General features: G+C 37.5%; 1 protein-coding gene across 4 annotated transcripts in view; it reads left to right on the forward strand.

The window, feature by feature from the left end:
* Positions 1 to 16620, forward strand: part of si:dkey-65j6.2 (pleckstrin homology domain-containing family G member 4B) — a 37347-nt gene that overhangs the window by 9626 nt on the left and 11101 nt on the right. For 3 of the 4 annotated variants that reach the window (XR_007927730.1, XM_051881128.1, XM_051881126.1), the window contains exons 2-12: positions 8284 to 8481; positions 10302 to 11477; positions 11674 to 11841; positions 12466 to 12589; positions 12668 to 12761; positions 12863 to 12949; positions 13072 to 13188; positions 14257 to 14355; positions 14498 to 14649; positions 14837 to 14975; positions 15578 to 15700. Coding sequence is in view for 3 of the 4 variants with exons in the window: in XM_051881128.1 (XP_051737088.1) it covers positions 10934 to 11477; positions 11674 to 11841; positions 12466 to 12589; positions 12668 to 12761; positions 12863 to 12949; positions 13072 to 13188; positions 14257 to 14355; positions 14498 to 14649; positions 14837 to 14975; positions 15578 to 15700 (1647 nt within the window). In the remaining variant the exon portion in view is untranslated. Of the gene's footprint in view, positions 1 to 4878; positions 5019 to 8283; positions 8482 to 10301; positions 11478 to 11673; positions 11842 to 12465; positions 12590 to 12667; positions 12762 to 12862; positions 12950 to 13071; positions 13189 to 14256; positions 14356 to 14497; positions 14650 to 14836; positions 14976 to 15577; positions 15701 to 16620 lie in introns of those variants that run through there. The other variant, XM_051881127.1, reaches the window with a different exon arrangement.

A 16620-nucleotide genomic window follows, 5' to 3' on the forward strand; every position in this document is an offset into this window, starting at 1 on the left:
ATGTGTCTGTGAAGTTTCAGCTCAAAATACCCCACAGATCATTTATTATAGCTTGTCAAATTTGCCCCTATTTGAGTGTGAGCAAAAACACGCCGTTTTTGTGTATGTCCCTTTAAATGCAAATGAGCTGCTGCTCCCCGCCCCCTTTCCAGAAGAGGGCGGAGCTTTAACAGCTCACGCTTCGGTTGCTCAACAACAACAAAGCTGGAGAATCTCACGCAGCCTAAATGAGGATTGTCAGTAACGGTGTTCAGCCTTACATTGTTCAAACCGGAGTCGACACTGATGGAGAGACTCAGGAAGAAGTTACAACTTTTAGAATGAAACTGGACGTTTCTGAATGGTTAGTGGATAAATTTATGTAGTTGCTGTGGAGTTGATTCAACTCATCGACTAGCATGTGCCGTCATGTTAATCTTTTGTGCAAATCCAGCGTTGAATTGACCCTCGTTTGTGAAGCAGTCCAGCGTAAAATGACGGCATGACGACAACACTCTACTACAACAACTCTTCCTCTTCTCTAAAGCAGCCCAACATGGCCTCATCCCCTTTGTTGTGTGTTCTTGTGTGTTTAGGGTTAGTGATGTCACTAACCCAGGAAGAAGCTCATTGTAGTCCCTACCGGCCCTTTGTTGTAGTCCTAAAAAGCGATTTCTATAAAAGAAAATATCTCCCTTTGCATTGAACTTTGAGTGTCGTAACTTTGCAGATGTTGTTTATGCTCAAACAGCAACATTACACACTAACTAAAGTTAAAAAAGTAAAAATCATAATCAACCACCCCTTAAATTTAAACAGGCTGTATTGCTACTGTACCTTTAAGACATCTATACTCTATGTAAATGAGCTCTGATCAGATTGGCTAGCCTCTTTGCATGTGAAATGAGTAACACAACCATGATGAATTCTTAACAGCCCAGTTTACTTTGTTGAGAATGTTGTATATAGTTTTAAAATAGTTTTCTGAAATATTTTCTAGGAAACATGCCATTTATATAATCTTTGTCAAACGTGAATGAACTAAACTTCATCATAGTAACAAATGAGTTTCTCTCTGTCTTTAACGGATGATGTGTCTGGACTCCCCGGTTACAGCGGAACTAACTTTAGCGCTGTTGTCAATTCACTTCAGTTTACATTCTTACGTAATGTGAATTTGTCACGGGGCCAAGGACAGTCACGGCAGCGCTGACAAACCAACACGACCAGCCGCCTCAGGCCGCACAACTCTCGCTCTCGTCCGCGCGGATCAGGTTTCAGAGATGCGCTGTGGCATTTCCCGTTTCCCCGGAGGTGTCTGTGCTGTAGAGAGAGAAAAGCGCATCAGTCATTGTTTTCTCTGTTAAGGTCATGACTGTTTAGATGTTTTCAGACGCGCGGGACCAGTGATCAGCTTTAAATGAGCTGCTGCTGCTGTATGCTGAACAGAGCCGAATCCTCTGCTGTCGACAGCACAAAAGCAGCAAAATCATTTCAGTAAGATTTCTTGCAAAAGTCCTTAAAATCCTTTAAAAGAATTCTTGTTGCTTGAGGTTATGGAACCAAGAAAACACAGAGGAAAGGATTGATTACTGCAGGTCTGATATATCAATATAAATATTCCAACCTATTAATCCAAATAATTAATGTCGGATATTACCTTTCATGTAGTGTGTGATATAGTTGGAAAGGAGGTGTTTAGAGAGACTGAATCCTTTATCAAAGCGTTTCAGACACTGTGAGAAAAGAGCTGATGCCTCAATGTGTATTATGAGAAAATGAAAGTGTTTTTTGACTTTGGATGCATGTAAACCTGTTGTAGGAGACTCCAAAACCAAAGTAGGAGCCTTTAAAATGATAATAATAGGGGCACTTTAATTCATAAAGCACATAATATGGACATTAAACACACTATCTGATGTCCAGACCCTTTAATAATCATTTCCTACTTGTGATCAGGGTCTAAACTCTCTGTATCAGTTAAACACACACACACACACACACATCTGTCTCACTCATTGAGTGGGTCGGGCCGGTTTAATGGCTGCTATCTTTAACTGCTATTTATCTAATGGATCTCTAGAGAACAGCAATTTCTCACTCAGCACGTAGAGAAATTATGAGCTGAGCGTCTACAGCACGTCCCTCTCTCTCTCTTTCTACCCGACTAACGTTTGCATTTCTGTGTATATGTGGTTTATGGCAGAGTTTTGTTTCTTAAAATGACAAATTGTGTTTGCATGTCTTTTGCTGATTGATTTTACCAAGCAAACAAATGATTTCTCTTGGCTGTATGAGTAATTGTGAGTTACGTAACGTTGAGTTTCTGGGGAATGTGTCTCTGCGTTCATCTCATGAGGTTTAGTCTGTGTTCACGTCCGTGACTGTGGTCAGCTGTTATCTGAGGGATTGCTGTTGGTTTGCACTTGTTAACCGTTCGGTTGCTTTTACGAGGTTCTATGTCTCGCCTTGAGTCACGGATTTACATATGACTCTGTAAAACTGCTACCATATCAACCTTAACCTATTAACTGTCGACTTTTTAAAAAATAATGGTCTGTCAATGGTTCTTTAATGGCAGCAAAAAACTCCAAAATACATTATACATACATATATATATATATACATATATATATATATATATATATATAAATTAGGGCTGTTAATAGATTAAAATTTTTAATTAACACTTAGGGTTAGTTCACCCAAAAAATAAAATTCTGTCATTAATTACTCACCCTCATGTTGTTCCAGAGCCTTAAGACCTTCGTTCATCTTCAGAACACAAATTAAGATATATTGATAGTTTTTTTTTATCCTTCACTGAAAGCAACAAAATTGCCACATTCAATGTCCAGAAAAGTAGTAAAAACATCGTTAAAATAGTCAATGTGACTACAGTGTTTCAATCTTAATGTTATGAAGCAACGACTTTTTGTGCGCAAAAACAAAAATAACTTTATTCAACAATTTTTCCTCTTCTGTGTCAGTCTGTTACGCAGTCGGCACAGTGCTGCGATTCCGTGTTTACGTCCGAATGCTGGCTCTAGGCCTGTCACGATAACTACTTTTTGTTGTGCGATATATTGCCCCAGAAATAATTGCGATATGCGATATTATTGTCATTTTAAGACCATTTTATGCCACTGAATATATAATCATAAAATAACAGCATAATAATGCAAGTAGGCCTACACACTTTCATATGACAATGAACTTAACTCTTAAGAATATTTAGATACTGGAATTGAAGCGTCAAAAAAATAATAATGTTGAATAAATAATAAATAAACCTTTGCTAACAAAAACTGCAAAATAACAAGTAGAAAAAAACATTTGCAAATGCAAAAAAGGCACTTATATGGAGATTTTCCATCTACAGGTTTTTCCCTGACCTTATTTTCTCAGTAAAGTAAGGGTGCACGCTATTGTCAGATGTCCATATGAACAAAGACACAGATTTAGCAGTCAGGTATGGCCTGTTGAGGTATCTGTTTTTCTAGAGGCGTGTTTGAAAAACTTCTTTTAACTTGAGTGCCGCGTTTTAGCGCCGCGTCATGCACGAGATGCTGCGGAAGACACGAGTGCGACAGTCAAACAAACAGGTTTCTATGGAAAAACGGCGCAGTGGAATGCAAGAAAGCATTAAATAAAAAATATTAATAAATATCCTGATGCATCCAAGCTTTATAATGGCAGTGAATGGGACCAACGAGTATGAGCTGAAGAAAGTGCTTCCATCCACATCCATCCATCATAAACGTACTACACACGGCTCCGGGGGATTAATAAAGGCCTTCTGAAGGGATGCGATGCATTTGTGTAAAAAAATATCCATATTTAACAAGTTATGAAGTAATATGTCCGCCAAACCGGCTTCCGTATTCAACGTACAAAGAAAGTGTAAAACTCTTGCAGTTCACAAAGCTTACGCTACGTCCTACGCCTTCCTTATTCAACTTACGAAAAAAGTGTAACTGATGCGACGCCAGTTTACACTTTCTTTGTAACTTGAATACGGAAGACGGTTAGGAAGGCACCTAATAATGACTCCTGTACGTCACAGCAGTCGTCTTTACCTTGATTGCAACCCTCATCCATCAAAACTTTAATAGCAAAAAGCTGGTTTGCTTTATCCAGCAGAGTAGTTTGCGTATCATCTGGTCATACAGCGGCGTTCAGTTCAGTCTGTATTTCACACAGCACGAGGGTTCACGCTCTTCAGAAACCACTTAAAATGATCTGATCGCAAACAGAGAAGCAAAATCAGGTCAAAGGGTTAGAATAAAAATTTCCGCCTTCCAGGGTTACAGGTGCTTGTGCTGTTGTAGAAGTTCAGTGTGATAAACTCCAGCTTCTAAGATCATGTAACTGTGTGACGTAAATTACATTAATGATGCAATTTCACATGCTTCAGTAATTTATTTGCATTATTTTTGCTAAATTGCTAAAGAGAATGATGTGATTGCAAGCAGATTGAGTTAATGACCTATCAGCCTGTGCCATCTAGAGTTTCATGGCAGAACTTTGTATTTATACAGTGCTTTAAACAATACAAATCAGTGTTAAACAGAAAAATAACAGTGTTAATGTTGTAAAACCCACCAATTATGAAACAAATTTAATTTCAGATGTAAATTATTGATTATAATTTGTTATTTACAAATTAAAGAAAGCTCAGAATATGAGAGAGAATTGTGGCAGGATGATTCTATACCATTTTTTATTTTTAGACATTTACCATAGTTGTATTCTTTGAAGTATCATGTAGAATCTGGTACAGCCACCATTTCATAATAGCGGCAAAAGTAAAGGAAATCCCTGATAACAGGGACTCTCTCTCTCTGAACTGTGGACAGCCCCTTTTCAAAGACACAGCAGACAGACAGAGGAATCAGAGTCCTGCAGTGTTCGGTTTGGACAGACACGCACAGAATGGATGGATCCGCTTCATAAAACACTTACTTGCTTCAGAAGGGACTTCAGAGATAGTTGACATGGAGGTTTAACTGGAGAAGCGCTGTCGTCTGCTAAGAATGGTACGGTAACTTTTGCTGTTCTGTATTCGAAGCTCCTGCACCTGTGACTTCATGTCATGAACTGTTAATGATAATGCAAAGAGATCATTTACATTCTGCCGTTTCATTCCGCAAACCAATTTGAGACTTTGTGGCATTTTATAGAATCACTTCATGGCATGTATGAAAGTTTTACAATGAAACGTGACACAAGGAATGAGCAATGTTTCTGTGAATCATAACGCATGACATTCCTCTGAGGAAAGTCGAGCGTCTCGTTCCTCATGCATCAGATGCTTGAATGTTCTTTGTTGCCTGACTGTCCTGGATAAACACGCAAACATTTGCTCCAACATGTGATAAAGGAACATAACGGAGTTACTGTTTGTTCGCTAAAAAGTTTCTTAAATTGAGAATAAGTCACAGAAATGTGTCTATAAGGTCTGCAAACAGAGTCTTTGACTGATAAACTTTAGTCATTGACTAAATAAACTTGTTTTCCCTTTAAATAAAGTTTATTTTTCTGACCTCATTGGCAGATACTTTTTCTTGTTTTCTTTGTTTTAAGTCACTTTATTGTGATATATTTTTCAGAAAACAAGACTTAATATCTTAATTAATTTTGTTTCTCAATTAAATGTATCTTGATTTAAGAATGATTATATATTTGTACAGGAAAACAAGACAGGAATACTGAGGAAGAAAATCATTATTTACAAGTAAATAAAAGTAACAAGGATGCAAGTTTAAAATGGTGATAAATACAACTGATTTATCAATTAATAATTTTATCGACACAAAATACACTGAAAAACAATTGGTGTAGGATTTACTTTGAAACGTACAAACCCTGAAAGCCAATGCGAAGTTAAAATGCCAATACAAATCTAACTGTCTGTCACTAAAGGGTTTTAAATGTGTTTTATTTTATTCTCCTGTGCTTTAAAAACAAATGTGACTGGATTTATTGTATACACTCATTGAAAAAAGAATGGTGAAGAAACTATTTTCACTCAGAAATTGCTAGTAGAACAGCAAGTAACATCAAAGTAAACAAATTTGGAAGAAGAAAGACTGAAATAGTATTTTCTTGTAATAACTTCAAAAAATTATTTTTTGTTTTACAGTGCTACAGAATGTTGCTTATATTGAGTGTCTCTGAGTATGAGAAACTGGACACTAGGAACTAATGTTCAAGAATCACACACACACACACAGAACATCAGTCATGTGATTTGATGGATGGCCGCTGAGGTCAGAGGAGTTTCGAGGTCGCTGCGAGTATATTTCAGCAAGTCCTCAAACATGGCGTCGGTTTCTCGCTCGACATAAATGCGGATCAGTCAGAAATATACCGGGCAGGACAGATCCAGTGTCACAGACATGTCCACTCTCACATCAGACACTTCACAAGATAAAACTCAAGAAATGATCCGGGCTGGAGTCAAAACAATCTCTCACAGAAAAATCAGGGAGCAATATGTCAGTTCTCATTAAAGTTTATCTACACGAAGATTTCTCTTTTTTGTTTTATCAAAATACCAGTACATAAAGTCACTCAAAAGCAGCTGTAATGTCAGGAGGATTTGAGATCTCAGCAGAAATGGAAAGTTGTTTAATTTTTATTAAAGTTAAAAGAGCATTATTTTGAAGATTTTTCTGTTTTAATGGACATTCTGTCTATTTTAAGCGTGCGCTGTAGTTTCAATCAGATGGCTGACATTGTTTTTATAATTCATCAGCTGAAAAAAAAATCGTTCTGAAAGTGATTCCAATGATATCGTTCCTCCATGTTGTCATGTTTACATTTGTGGTGTGGACTTCACTATTCTGATAAAATTAGAATCAATTATTAAAACTTTATAATTATAGTTATGAATGGCCATTAAAGTGCTCTTATTATGCTTTTTCGAATATTACCTTTAATGCAGTGTGTAATAGAGCTGAGAGCTTTAGTGAAGGTAAAAGGTCTGCAAAGTTTCAAAGATCAAAGTGCAGATTAATGGAGTTAATGGAGTCAGCAATTCCAGTCTCACTTCCCGGATGAACCTACAAAGGTTGGTAACAAATTTGCATAATGCCAGTCTATGGTCTTCATTGGCTGCCGCGAACAATGTCTACTTTAATCCTCAAACACTGTAGTTGTGTCTGAGACTGAAAGAGTTTGGTTCGTGTTGTTCATGTCGAGAAGACGCTGTTTTCTGTGCTGCAAATCCAGTTAGTTGCACTTCAAAAGATGAGACTCGTGCTGAAATTGATACGGTAAAACCGACACCATTGTTACTGTTCGTATCATTGTGCAGAGCTGAAATTCAGATATGGTAATGGGAGTTTAGTTTCCAACACGTGCTGTAAGCGGTCGACCAATTACAGCAGACTGGGTCATCTGACCAATCAGAGCAGAGTAGACCAATCACAACAGACTGGGTCATCTGACCAATCAGAGCAGGCTCTCAGAAAGGAGGTATTTAGAGAGACAGAATCCTTTATTGAACCATTTCAGACACTGTGAGAAAAGAGCTGATGCGTATATATATATGTATGTGTGTATTGAGAAAATGTGAAAAAAGTGTTTTTTGACCTTGGATGCATGTAAACCTGTTGTAGGAGACTCCAAAACTAAATTATGAACTTTTAAAATAGTATAATAGGGGCACTTTAAGACTAGAAACAAGAAAAAAGTAAACAGGGTCAATTTTAAATTTTCACAATGACTTTTTGTTTCTCCTTTTGGATTGCATATACAGTAATAATTCCTCTAATAATTAATCTGGACAGTAAATCCTGGGTGATCAATAACAGTTGAACTGTCCCCATCTCTGGTGTCTCTACTCTCTAACAATTTTGGGCCCTTGTCCTTAAACGTACACCTCTATGGCATGCATATATGTGTGCATATGCTTGAGCCACTGGACACTAGGAATGTCCATTAACCCTCCTGAACCAGCCGAGCGGCTAAATCCAGATCCAGAGACTAAAGCGGAGAATTTGGGCCTGAGGGTCAGAGAACTCAATCTGAAACTGAAAACTCCCCACAGACTGTCTCAACACCTGTCTGTCTGTCTGTAATACTCAACCAAAAACACAAGACTTCAATCAAGTGAGTTTCAGGAGAGATCATTTCTCAGGATGAATCTTTCCTTCAGGACCAGATTCTAGGAGAAGATGCCTGTGTTTTGGACTTTGATTTGGTGTATGTTATATTTACATATACACAATATTGTGTGTCTGTGTATGAATATATATTATATATTCACGGAATGTAACGGTCTTTGTGTCCTGACAGAATCCAGAGTCCCTGGACTCATCCATCCAGAGCTGTCTGTCCGCCCTCTACCCACCGTTTGAGGTCACGGCCTCTACTGTCCTCAGCCAGCTCTTCCAGGTCATTGATGCCCATTACCACGGAGACGCCCTCCAGTGTCTGACCGACTTCCTCATCCCTGCCAGGCACCTTCTGGAGAGCGTGCAGCAGGCGGCCTGTGTGAGTGTGGGGGGAAAAACCTGTAAAAATAAGTGACCTTAGAAATTACAGTTGAACTAGTAACATACAAAAAATGAGCTCTCCTAAAATTGTTAGTAGCACATTATCTGATGTTATTCAGACGTATCATACAAGGACAGTCTGAGCTCAGCTATTGAGAGGCTATCACAGTATATGTCTCTCAGACGCATCTTCACTCCGATATCTTTTTGAGATAAGTGTTTCAGACTGTCGTCTCACTCACTATGAGATTCAGAAGAGTTCTCTAGACCACAGTATCTGAGGTCAATCAATGCGTGACTCAGGCAGTCGGCCGTGTGATGTTCGTCTGCTCAGATGTTCTTCAGCGCAGTGATTATAGGACGTGTCTTTGACATCAAGAGCATCGCTGCATGCTGTTCACTTAAAGCGCTGTCCTTTAAAGCCCTTCATCAGTCTGCTTCCACAGATATCCATCTGAAGCCATGGGCTGCACTTCCTAATTTTCAATTCATAATCACTATCTGTATGAGAGAAAGAAGAGCGATCTTAATATAATCAGCAGTGATTGTTTAATTGTAGGCTGTCAGCATTTTACACTGGAATGTGAACTCTTAAAAAATGATAAAAGCACTTAGATGTGACAATTTCCCTTTCACACAGAAATCCCAATAAAACATCGTAAAAAATTACCAGAATGACTTTTCCGGTAAATACACAAATGTGCTGTTCACACATGATCTCTTAATGGTAATTAACCTGTAATTAACGAATAAAGACTGTATGTGTGAAAGAGGCTAACTGAGGAATATCAGCTGGACTCTTATTGCTTCATTACTTACAAATCAAAAGTTGTTTTCAAAATGCATGAAAATGAATAAGTTGCACTGACACTAAAGGTATATACTTCATGATTAATGAAAGAACATCAGTTTTTCTCTTTCTATCCATCCATCCATCCATTCATGTTTCTATCTATCTTTCTATCCAACCATCCATCCATCTTTCCATCTATCTTTCTGTCTTTCCATCCATCCATCCATCCACCCATCCATCTTTCTTTCATTCTCTGTTGAGATTCTATCCACCCATCCATCACCATCCATTTTTCTGTCTGTCTTCCTTTCTATCCATCCATCTATCCATCAATCCATCTTTCTGTCATTCTCTCTGTTGAGGTTCTTTCCACCCATCCATCCATTCATCTATCCATTTTTCTGTCTTTCTATCCATCCATCCATCCATCCATCCATCCATTTTATATCTGTCTATCCATCCATCTACCTATCTATCCATCCATCAAGGCTTTTTCAAAACTTTTTAATTTTCTAATCTAAAGTTTTTATTTAAAAAAAAACTACTGTTATGTGAATTTCTTTTATTTATATTTTAGATTCATTTTAACTGCTTCCTTATAGACCTTATGCGGCAGAGAAACAAGCACGCCGTCATCTTTATAATATTGTCTTTGAACTTCCGTTTTCGCGGTAGCTCTGTGTATTTCTATGGCATCGCTGTCAAAGAATATTTAGCTGGTGAAGTGGATTTACCTGTTGTAGAGTTAATGAAAGTTATCGTGAGCATTGTAATGTTTAAAGCAGATGTCTTAACAAATGTCAGTAGAACAGGAAGTTTTTAAAACGAGCAGTTCATTCATAAATACGTAAGATCGCTGTGGAAACACAAACCGTAAGTCAAAAGACAACGAGCACAGCGCTGAAGAGGGGCGGAGCTACATAAGGTCTATATTCAAATTCAAATTGGAATGCTGCATCCTGTTTGACGCCTACTTTCAAATTTAAATGTTAAAATTCCAATTGGAATTCTCTGTGTCCTAACAGGCTCCATATTCTCAGAGGGTGTTCAGCTGTGCTGGGTGGCCTTTGTGTTTAAAGGATCGCATCGTGATCCAGCTTGCTCCCGTTGACCCTTTGCTGCTCAGACCAGGAGACTTTTACCTGCAGGTTGTTCCGTTTGCAAACCAGGACGCCCGCATCGTGGTCCAGAGCCTTTTGGAGGTGGAGGAACGTGAGCTGGAGGAAACCCCAATATCTGAGACCTCATATCCCAGCATCTTCACTGAAGCCTGGCTTTGGAAGCTCAACGACGGGAGACATGGAACGCCTCTGGCTCGCTGCGTCCTCAAAACCGAGCAGGGCATAGTCAAAGTTCCCTGGGAAGAGGTGGCCAACCCTGAATTCAAGGACAACCGGAGTATGGCCTCCTCGTCTCCGTCAAACCATCAGGAGTCTTTGAGTTTGTGTCGTCCGCATACACCAGCCCCTTCCAGTTTTCTCCGTCGAGACGAGGATTTGTCCTGCGCGGGATGGCATAGCAGTGTCCTTGCGTTTGGTAGACAGCAGCAGTAGTTCCAGACACGCTGAAATGGATCCAGCTCAGTCTGGGATGCGGCCGGTGGGTTGGGTGTCTCCAAACACATGGGACAGCAGAAGTAAGAGCAGTTTGGAAGCAAATGCAATGCTCGAATGGACCTTACCAAAGAAACCCAGGATATTCACAGACATGGGCTGAATCTCATACTCCTCTGCTGAGGTCCAGCGGTGCTACTCGGGACCGAACTGCTTGCGTGCGCACCGTGAGGTTTGCAGAGGAACCCTGTTCGCCGTGCATGCAGAGGAAACACGGACAAGGGACCAAAGTGCAAAAATGTCGGTTCATGGAAGCACCCATTAAACCCAAAGAAAGATCTGAGCATCCAAATGAACCTGCTCAGGAAACTCCAGATCATTGCAGCTCCTCAGAAAAAGGTCCGTTAGATAATTACTCCAGCAGAGGGCATAGGGAACAATCCCAGAACGTTTCTCAGGACTGTTTTACTCCACCTGTGATTGGGACGTCTGAGAAATGCCACATTGTTGTCCAAGGACAAACTAACGAGGTGGACAGAAGCAGCTACTTAGAAATGATCCCAAGACTACATGTGGTTCCAGGGAAGAAGACCACCACTTTCGGACTTGTGTCTCCAAAGATAAACAGACGACGATTCGTGACTCGAGGTTTGGATTATGTCTGTTTCCTTCTAGGCCAGCGGCTTTCCAAGATGCTAATCTAAGAAAAAAAGAGGAAAAGATCAAATATGTTCAATATGTTTTATTTAAAGACATGATATTACAGTCCTTATGATCACCCTGTTAGAAGCAAAACAATCTCTTTAAACATGTTTTTAATGCATGTTGACTTATTCCTTTGAAGATCTCTCTCAGGACCCAAAAACTCTGTCCCCTCCTGTTACTGGACCACGGATAAATCTTTCAGACGCCTCAGCGCAAGCTGAAACAGAGAGACCACCATCCAGATCATCAACTCCTACTTCACTTACAGCTGATGGCCTTCTTCACTCAGGAATCGTGTGTCTTACAGGTAAAAAACACATTTACCATGCCAACTTAAAGGAATAGTTCACCCAAAAATGAAAATTATCCCATGATTTACTCACCCTCAAGCCATCCTAGGTGTATATGACTATCTTCTTTCAGATGAACACAATCAGAGATATATTTAAAAATATCCTTAGTCCTCCAAGGTTTATAATGGTAGTGAAGGCAAAAAAGCATCCATCCATAATCAAAGTGATCCATACGGCTCCAGTGGGTTAATAAAGGCCTTTTGAAGTGAAGCGATGCGTTTTTGTAAGAAAAATATCCACATTTAAAACTTTAAAAATTCAAATAACTAGCTTCCAGCGGACAACCATACGCATACTGCGCAAGTCGACTTGGGCGGAGGAGCAACCTTTGACCCGAACGCAATGACGAACAAAACCACAAACTAAAAAAAACTATGAATACAATCTGTTTCTTCTCCAATAACCCCATGAATAAAATCTATTTCTTCTCCAACAACATGCCCAGGTTGTGATTTCTATTGGAACTGAATGTTTTATATTCTCTGCAAGGCAAATGAAAATAGATGATCCCAGACTGCAGTAATGAAACCAGCGCTGTCATGGTCACATGTCCGTCTAACCTCCTCTGCCTCCTCCAGGTGGTCGGGACCGTTCAGGCCGAGCAGTTCTGGAGATTTATGGAGATCATCAGGTTTGGGCTTCTGCAGCGATTTCAAGCCAGGAGATCTGCAAACTCCTGCTGTACTTCCACACCATCACCAGGTACAACAGCAAACATGTTCACCGCTAAAATACTGATATATCAGCCAGCAATTTTAATGTTAACCATGTGTTTTTTAGGAAAGAGATGAAAGATGTAGGGATGACTGTGGTGTTTGATGCACGGAAGAAGCCAATGCATCCAGAGTTTGCTAAAGCTCTCCTGATGGTCCAGGTGTGTGTGTGTTTTTGGGTTAAACTGTAGCTTGAGAACCTCTTAAAAACACACAAATCTAAATCAATATTTCAGCAGTAAATCTTGAGCGTTGTCCACAGGAACAGGTTCCTCATGCTGTGCACTGGATTCTGCTGCTGGTGAAAAAGGAAAATAGCCACAGTCACGAGAAAAGGCCCGGCGTTACGGTCAGAAGAGTTGGTTTTTCTGTCATTACACACACACAGCTGGCTTCAGTGCTTCTCTTTATAATATAGTTGTGTAAGTAAGATTATTTCTAACAGACTTTGATCTTCTCAACTCTCTGCAGGTTGAAACAGTGACGTCATTTAAGGCTCTACAAAAAATAGTGGACGCCAGTCAGTTAACTGCGGCTCTACACGGGTCCTTACCGTACAGTCACTGTGACTGGCTACAAATCCATCAGGTACATTATTGTTCAGCCAATCTGATTCCTACCAGCATTATTAATAAAATATTAATTTAATAATAATAATATTTGTATTAGTATTTTATACATATAATATTATAATATTATAATTGATCATATAATATATTTAATGAATTATAATGTATCTTTTATATATTTATAATATATTATAATTTATAATTTAATATATTTAATTTAAAATATTTAATATAAATATTACATGAAACTATATTTAAATAGAATTATATTATATTTATATGATCAATTATAATAATATAATATTATATTTATTAATACAATATTATATTACATGAAATTATATGTTTAAATAATTTTGTACTATTTATTATATAATACTTTTATTATTACATTATATATTTAACCTTATTTTTATAAAAATAATATTATTTTTATTAGTATTTTATTAATTATAACATTATAATATGTAATATATTACAATTCATAATATTATATTAAATTATATGTAAAATTATATTTTAATAGATATTATATATTATATTATATATTCATATTCATTATTATATATTATATATAATATATTAAAACATTATTATTTTTAATATTATATTTATAACATTACATTAAATTACATTAGATTTAAAAAAAATAATATTGTAATATTTATTATATATTATTATTAGCATGTATATATTATTACGTAATATTATACAATTGTATTATATTATAATTATTAAATTATTAAATATAATCAATAAATTGTTATATTTAAAAAATAATATTGTAATATTTATTATGTATTATTATTATTAGCATGAATATATTATTATGTAATATTATAAAATTGTATTAAATTATTATGTTATATTATTAAATTATTAAATATAATCATTAAATTGTTATATTTAAAAAATAATATTGTAATATTTATTAAATATTATTAAGATTGTGATTATATATTTATTGTTATGTAAATATTAACACATTGTCATTATTATTCTATTTTTTAATAAATTAACTATTTTACTTAATAGTTTCTCTAACCTTGCATATCTGCACAAACATGCACCACTTTTTATGTTACAGAAACTGTATCCGTTTGTGTCAGACCTGCAAGAGGCATCCGCTCTGCTATCAGGAGCTATAAAGAAACTGGAAGGTGTTCATAAAATCGACACAGTGCAGGTAAGTTAAACATTTTCATCTGCTTAAACCAAATGCCTCCCAACAAAATTATTCACAAGTAAAAACATGCTGTTATTACTTAAAGATGATGCACAGACCTCTGTGAATATGTAAAATGGCAGAAATTCTTGTGTGGAATCAGGATGTGCATCAGTGCATCGAGGAGCAGGGAGCTCTAATGAAGGATGTGCTGGAAGACACACGATTGGTCGGCTTGCAAAGGGGAGGCGGAGCCATGCTGGCGAGGCTGAGGCGGGAAACTGATGTGAGGTCGCCACACTGTGAACAGAGCTGGTAAAACACATTTCAACACACTTCACTCTCAAACTGGAGCTAGATGATTGACTAAGCAATTAAACTAATTCAGACATCACTTCAAACTACATGTGATGAATGACATACCAATAATGAAACACATTCTACTGATCATGCATTTAATATTAAAGATACCTGATGGAGTAAATCACCTGTTTTCTTGCAGTGAGGTGATTGACACGGTCACACATCTGTACAACGCCATGGAGGAGCAGGTGCATGTGCTGGCCAGGAAGTCCAATATGTCCCTGGAGCACCTGGACTTCCTGTTACAGCTCAGAGAGATGGAGTCGAGGTTCGCAAAGGTACAATCACAGAGCGGTCCACAAAACACAATATTTTCTTATACCCTAAGGCCACAATATACACTACTGTTCAAAAGTTTTGGGGTCGGTAAGATTTTTTATTGTTTTGAAAGTCTCTTCTGCTCATCAAGGCAGTAATTATTTGATTAAAAAATACAGTAAAAACAGGAAAATTGTGAAATATTATTACAATTTAAAATAACTGTTTTCTATATGAATATATAGTAAAATGTAATTTATTCCTGTGATCAAAGCTGAATTTTCAGCATCATTACTGCTGTCTTTAGTGTCACATGATCCTTCAGAAATCATTCTAATATGATGATTTGCTGCTCAAGAAACATTTCTATCAATGATTATCAATGTTGAAAACAGTTGTTATTTATGTAGAAACTGATACTTTTTATTTGAAATAGAAATTTTTTGAAAAATTATAAATGTCTTTACTGTCACTTTTGATCAATTTAATGCATTCCTGCTGAATAAGTGTCAATACAAGTAAAAAAAAAAAAACTTTTGAACAGTAGTGTACATTCATCTTTTGTATTTCAATTAGTTTGATCTCTAGCATTCAGACGTTCAATAAGTGTGTCTCTCTGTAGATGAAGGAATGGTTCGACACAGAAGGAGAAGCGCAGCTCCTGCAGGCTGAATCTGTGGACGACTCCAGTGAACGAATCCAAAAGACGCTGCAGAGTTTCAAAGCGTTTCTCTCTGAAGCAAACGTGAGTGAAAGTCAAGAAACTTTATACTGTGCTGCTGCAGAAGTGATAATGATATTGAGCAAATACTCTCCGCAAATAGTATACGTTCATCAAATAATTTTCGCTTTCAGCCAATTCAGAAATACAGATTCGTTGGCAGAAACCGCTAAACGCCACTTCCCTTTGTCAGCAAAAGCCTCTAAGTCCACAGAAGAACCAATCGGAAGATGCAAATCAAATCATATGATTTTAAGATGAATGACGGTGTGCCCATGAGCCTACTTTCAATTGCTGAGCTGCAAGTTTTTATCATGTTTTGTCCATTGTTACAGTGGCAATGACAGGATTTAACAAGAAGCAAATAAACTGAACAGTGTTCCTTTTGCTGCTGTAAAACTGACAGAAAGTGATGTTTGACATAAGCAATAAGGTACAAGAGGCTGTGCTGTATCATGAATAAGTAACGGCTGAAGGGCGTTGTTAGGCACGATGCGAAGCCATGACTTATTCACGATACAGCACTAAACTCGAGTACCTTATTGCTTTTATAAAACAGTTACCACACAATACAAATATTAAAGCTAAAAATATGCATCAATGCAACTTTCATGAAGTAAACTTTCACTAAAAGCCGTCCTTCTGCCAGAAAAAATTGTCCCTGACCGTGAACAGCAACAGAAGTTACATTATTACGCCATTAGATGGCGGCAAAGACTGTCTTTATGAGTGTGTCAGTTAGTAGCGAAGACTTTTACATTGAAAACATTGAATTGTTGTGAACATGGAACAAGACGCAACTGACAAATACTTTGACTAGCGCTGTCAGTCACGGGAAAAGCCCTTAACTGTTAAAAGGACAAGATAATAAATCGGATATTAAAACGGTCATAAAACGGTCAAAGCGGTCATAGCCGTGTTTTATCATGAATAAATCACAGCTA

The sequence above is a fragment of the Ctenopharyngodon idella genome, chromosome 22, assembly GCF_019924925.1.
Source record: "Ctenopharyngodon idella isolate HZGC_01 chromosome 22, HZGC01, whole genome shotgun sequence".
NCBI classification, from domain to species: domain Eukaryota; kingdom Metazoa; phylum Chordata; class Actinopteri; order Cypriniformes; family Xenocyprididae; genus Ctenopharyngodon; species Ctenopharyngodon idella.